General features: G+C 34.8%; 1 protein-coding gene across 1 annotated transcript in view; it reads right to left on the bottom strand.

The window, feature by feature from the left end:
* Positions 1-6,535, bottom strand: part of SLC7A2 (solute carrier family 7 member 2) — a 24,633-nt gene that overhangs the window by 6,460 nt on the left and 11,638 nt on the right. The window contains exons 6-8 of the mRNA XM_042782831.1: positions 5,733-5,872; positions 5,345-5,481; positions 2,698-2,800 (exon numbers count right to left, since the gene is read on the bottom strand). Coding sequence (XP_042638765.1) covers positions 2,698-2,800; positions 5,345-5,481; positions 5,733-5,872 — 380 coding nt within the window. The remainder of the gene's footprint in view (positions 1-2,697; positions 2,801-5,344; positions 5,482-5,732; positions 5,873-6,535) is intronic.

The following is a 6,535-nucleotide window of genomic DNA, read 5'->3' as shown; positions in this document are numbered from 1 at the left end:
GATTATACATTTCCTGACCCAGCCCCCGAGTGTGCCACAGACACTTTCAATAAAATGCCTGCAACAACTCTGAATTTCCTCTGAGAAACACTTAATTAGAAGATTATTAGCTACAAAAAAGAGTTAAATCTTAAAGTGACGCAATTGTTAGCTTAGGATGATTACTCTGAAAATACCTAGGTCCAAAGGAAATCTGACTAATAAAAGTAACAACCAGAAACTCCAGTTAAACATTTGCTACAGAATAAAGTAAAATCTCTTCAGTTTGGTATTCAAACGCCTCATCACAATCTGCTTCTCTGGCCTCATTTCGTCAACTTTACTACCCTATACTTCTAGCTTAACTCCAGCCAAATTGGTCCAGACATTCTGCCTCCAACCCAGCTCTCCTCCCTCACTCCCCATGCATGGCATTTTCCTTTTCTATTCTACCCTTTTGTTTTATAAAGGAGCTCTGGTGGTGTAGTGGTTAAGGCATCTGGCTGCTAATCAAAAGATCCATAGTTTGAACCCACCAGCCACTCCATGGAAGAAAGATGAGGCAGTCTGCTTCAGTAAAGATTTATAGCCTTGGAAACCCAACAAGGGTAGCTATGAGTCAGAATTATCTTGATGGCAGTGAGTTTGTGGGTTTTGTTTTTGTTTTTGTTTTCCCTTTATAGGCTGTGTCAAGATACCAGCCTGTGTTAACTCCTAGTGTCTGCACCTTAACTCCTCAGTGTGGCCTCTTCCCCTGTGAGCTCCCTTTACTTATTTTTTTGAACTAGCATTTTCCTCCATATAAAGAAGAAATTTGTTCACTGAAGAAAATTACACAAAAACATACAGAAAAGGAAAATCACCCATAATACTACTAACCAAAAAAAAAAACAAAACAAACTCACCGCCGTCGAGTCAGTTCTGACTCATAGTGACCCCACCTTGGATTTCTGAGGCAGTATCTCTATGGAAGTAGATTCTCCAATCTTTCTTCCGAGGAGTGGCTGGTGGGTTTGAACCTCCAGCCTTCTGGTTAGCAGTCAAGGGCCTTAGGCACTAAGCCACCAGAGCTCCTTATAATACCCAGAGTTATTCATTATTAGCATTTTGGTACTTTTTCATCTAGGCATAAATATACATATATGTGTGTGTACACACACACATATACCCATACATACACACAGGAGCCCTGGTGGTGGCTACTAACTGAAAGGTCAGAGGTTCAAATCCACCAGCTACTCCACAGTAGAAAACAGGTGGTAATCGGTTCCTGTAAAGATTGCAGCCTAGGAAACCTTATGGGGCAGTTCAACTCAGTCATATAGGGTTGCTAAGAATCAGAATCAATTCAATACTACAAAATAACAATACATACACGCACACATACATAATAAATACATATGCATATACATTTCCCCCTTGGTATCTGCAGGGGAATGGTTCCAGGAATCCTGTGAATATAAAATCCTTAGATCCTCAAGTCCCTTATATAAAATGCCATTGTATATAACCTACAAGGAGCTCTGATGGTATAGTGGATAAGGCACTTGACTGCTAACCAGAAGGTCAGCAGTTCAAATCCCAGCTGCTCCATGGAAAGAAGGCAGGGCAATCTACTTCCATAAAGATTTACAGCCTTGGAAATCCAATGGGAGTTGCTACGAGTCAGAAATGATTCAATGGCAGTGAGCTTTTTTGTTTTTTTTTTTAAATATATATGACCTATGCACATTCTACTGCATAGTTTAAATCATCTCTAGATTATAATGTCTAATACAATGTAAATGCTATGTAAATGGCACTTTATCTCTCTCTTAGCCTTTGAGTGATTGTTTTGACCATTTAATTGCTTTTTAGGAGGCGTTTTTTCATAGAAATTAAGGAGGCACACAACACAAGTTGCAAATGAACAAGAAAGGCGGTGAACAATGCTCAAAGGGTGAGTGCTGGAGAAAGCCTGAGGATCTGTGAAATAGCAGGAGACTACAGCAGAGCAGAGCAGGGGGTAGGGAGCTCTTGTAGCATAGTGGCTAAGACACTTGCCTGCTAACCAGATGGCTGGCGGTTCAAACCCACCAGCCACTCCTCGGAAGGAAGGTTGGGCAATCCTACTTCCTTAGTGATACTGCCTTGGTTGGCCTCACAGGAATAGGCCTTGGGCTACTGATCGTCATTCTGTCTTCCTCATGGGTGGTTAGAGGAGGTCAGAAGATGTGGCTTCCTTGCCTATATAGCACTATATATAGCTTTGCATTCTAAAACTAGTACATTTTCATGCAATTTTAATTCTTTTTTTATTTGTTGTGTTAAGATTCCACTGAATAAATGAACCTTAATTTATTTAACCATATTCAGGTTAGTTCTGTTTTTGCACTATTGTAAATTACATTTTCCATATACATCTTTTATTGTGTGTCCTTTGATCTGTATAAAATATTAGCAATTCAATAATTAGGATAAAATGTATGAGTATCTTTAAGTGTCTTTATACATACAAAAACATACCTTCTACATATTCATTATCAATTAAATTGTTTTTGATTCTTTACTAAGGACCGAGTATGCTCATTCCACTTTGGGTTTATCTGTACTTGAACTGTCACTTCTGTGAGTTTGCTAGATCCTTGAAAGAAAGGAGAGTGAGCCCTAATTTTCTAACTCCCCATGTCCCACAGAACACACACTCTTCAGAACCACCTTGCAACAAGGACAACTCACCTGAGGATGAGGACGCAGGCTGCAACCAGGGAGTAAGCCAGAAGAGTGCCAATGGACATCATGTCCACAAGTGCCTTCAGGTCAAACAGAAATGCCATCACAGCTATTGGGAACAGAAAAGAAAGGTGAAGAAAAAGGCCCGTGATAAAATTCCATATAGTAAATAACTTTTAAGTTAGGAACAAATGACTGACACTTTTTGTTTTAGCACCAATGAAGCATCAAACAAAGTATAGAAAACATACTTCTGACATTAAAATATTCTTTAAGTCATATAAACTGCTAATAAAACTACAAAAACCCTCAACTTTCTATCAAGTACAAAACACACCTACTTTCATCACTTAAAAAATATGTGGCCTAACAAAGAATGAAAATATCATAGGACAGCTCACCACATTTTGATGGTTCAGAAAAAACATTGCTACGAAATGTCGGGCAGCTTTTGTTAAAACTATAAAAAATTCAAGCAGAAGAGTTTTCAAAGAGATAATATATGATCTTCTTAATTTCCATGTACATTTTGAGTTACAGCACGTGCAAAATAAAATAATTTTCAATTACATTATGTTTATGATATATGCTAAATCCTATTCGTATTATATCTATACACTCTGGGCAGACCCAAAAATGTTAAAAGGCAAAATATTATTTACATATTGGTATAGTTAACTCATATTTGGAAATTTTTTCTGTACTGAAACAGAGAAAATATTAATTTGAATTTAACACACATTTGTCCTCATGGCAGTAAATACATGACACCATATTACATTAATATGGTGTTTCAGACTGCTCAGCAAGCTTTACATGTCTACAATCTCATTTTATCTTCAACTCGAGAAGTCCATGAGATGGGGAATTATTTAGGTTCAGCCTATGAAATGGCTGGTATTTAACTGTCTGTAACCAAACTCCCCAGCAATTTCACATGGTTAGACCTGATAAGATTATCATTCTCATTTTATAGATAGGCTTAGTTAACAAGGTCACTAGGTAGAGACAGAGTTTCACATAAAACATCTCTGACCTCCTTGTACACTATCGTATTGTTTCTTGAAATATATCACATACCTCACCTTGCAAGTTTTTCATTGCTAGTATACATGTACATTAGATTAATAAAACTCTCAATATAATTTGTGAGAATCACAGAAAGCCAAAATATGGGAGCCCAAATACAGGAAATGATTATTATCTACACAAGCTCTCTGATTTAAGTTAAAAACAAGCAAAGTAAGGTGTGAGGGTACTAAATAACAAAAATTTATATTTGGGGGCATTTTATAAAAAGTTTTTTATTACAACTGTCTTATTTTAATTATTAAATTAAATATATTACTTACTATGTTGCAAAATTAAATGAAGATACATTTTGTAAAAATTCTGAATAAAAATAGAGCATTACTGGACAAGTTTGTTATTAGAAAAAAACAGAGCCTTTATGAAGCAAATAAAATGTTTCATCTTTTGTTTAGAAACATTCATAAACTATTTTCAATATCATAAAGTACTGTTTTATAGTAAGTCATCTAGTGTAACCTTCCTTTCATGGGGATGGAAATCTAAGCCCTGAGAAAACAAGAAAATGAACAACTTGCCCTTCCAACTATACAGTACCAAATTTATTAGAAAACTTTTATAAAATTAGACTGTTTAGGCAAATATTTTCTGATCCTGAAAAAAAATTTAACTTCATACATAAATATTAGCATTCTCCAATCTAGTTTCCCAACAAGTCAGAGCCCTAGCCAAAATTATCATTTCGGTATCAATTTCTACTACGAAGATCATTTTATCTATAATGTTTGCTGAAGTGTTTCTCTTCCTTCCTATAACAGTCCCTTTAAGGCCATTCTCTCCATCCTTAGAATCTCTTTGAAAATTTTCGGCACAGAATAAGAATATGGTCAAAGGCACTTCACATATATATTACGAGATAGATATCTGAATTTTCTGAACATAAGTATTAAAAGAGTTGAAAGAGAAAATAGACTCATAATGAGGTTTGAAAGGACATGTGTGTTATTAACTCTTAGAGAATTTTGATGGCCCAGGAAGTGAGGAGGACCATTTCTGAGTGCAGTAATTACAATGACCAAGTATGTATTGTCTTTGGCATTTCTTATACTTAATTAAGAATGGACAAAGTTGAGGGTTCTTGTTTTGTCTTTAAAGTTGAGTTCTTAAGAAATTGTATGGCCCTTTATAGCAATATTTTACTTTATCCTGAACAAAAAAGAAAACATTGAATCATTATTTTAAATTAACATTTCAAAAATTAATTATTCATTAATTAAGATTATACATGTCAAGAATATAATTTTATGTGCTAGTTCATCAATTAGTAAAGAATTTGATACCAGGTATGTAATGAAGAACCATTACAACCCTTTACACATTTGTTAGAACCCCAAGAGGTTAAAGTAATGAAATGGTAAAACACCCCAAAGGGTGAGTTGAGAATGAATTTCAGTAAACCACCAGCACCACAATTTTCAGTTGTCATCCCAGTGCTCATCCCCTAATTCATCAGTGATTTTCTTCTTAACTTACATGCACAGCAAGCAGGCCCTCTTATAAGTCCATGCATGAGCACAAAATGTTCAAGTCCAATGCTGAACAAGCCTATGTTTGAAAAGCTTACCAGAAATGAACCCTGCTGTCAACGTGGCAGCAACTGGTGACTGCCTCTTACTCACTCTGGCAAGAAATCTAAACAGTAAACCATCTCGTGCCATGGCAAACAGAATTCGGGGTAAAGGGAACATAGAGCCCAGAAGACTAGAACAGAAAAATTCATAATCCACATGTGAGATATTATTAGTATTTTAAAAAGGCATCTACAGGTAAAGACTGGACACACCAAAGTGCAGAACCTATGCCAAAAAAAAAAATTCAAAACAGAAAACAGTCACAAAAAAGTTACTGACTTTCATGTAAATCACAAGTGAAAAACACCTAACTTTCTATTTTTTTCAGAGTCCTTGATGGAAAAGATCTCTCTTTTCTTATAAGAGTCAACTGTCTCTCACCTGCCACTGCACCGGATGATAAAGTAGCAATTACTGGTGTCTTCGTTTTGGGATTGATTTGAGCTAGACATTTGAAAAGCAACCCATCCTCCGCCATAGCATAGATTACACGAGGCATTGGGAAAATCGATCCAAGAAGACTAAATAAAAAGCAAACACATGCAATATGGCAAACACATTCATGCAAGATTATATCCCAGAATTGAAATAAAATAATTGTATAAAACTCAGCACAATAGCTGTAATTATGAAATTATTGTTAAAAAATGCATTTTGATTGGGCATTTAATATATTTGCTAATATCTTTTTATGCTATGCTACGTATTATTCTTTTGCAGATATTTGTCCAGCAAAATAATAAATTAAAAACAATATTGTAATTAATCTGTACATGTCCATGATTTAACAGAATTAGAATTAATTAAAATTTTACAAAAACACCCAAAACCAAATATGTCATTGAGACATATTTATCAGCAATATCTCAGAAAATATAATTCTAAAATTGATAATTAGAGATTAAGTAATTTATTTCAAAGCATAGCCACCTAATTTATTCAATAATTATATATTTTATGTATTTATTTTACCATTTTTTTTTCATATAACCTGATTATTGATCAAATTAATAGTAATTGCCAACATCATAAGATAATCAACAAGGAGAAAGGTAATAAAACAAAAAGTAGACTATTGTAAATTTAGTATTTAGAGGTGCCCATGATTAAAAGCTAGTAACAGTGAAGTTTAGGAAAATGATTTTTGCTTAAGATATTTTGAATTACTTGTGTGGTTAGTGTTG

This window comes from Orycteropus afer, unplaced genomic scaffold, assembly GCF_000298275.1.
Source record: "Orycteropus afer afer isolate SDZICR_OR568_19922 unplaced genomic scaffold, OryAfe1.0 scaffold00483, whole genome shotgun sequence".
NCBI lineage: Eukaryota > Metazoa > Chordata > Mammalia > Tubulidentata > Orycteropodidae > Orycteropus > Orycteropus afer.
The sequence above is the reverse complement of the archived record's forward strand: the minus strand, read 5'-3'. Positions and strand labels throughout refer to the sequence as shown.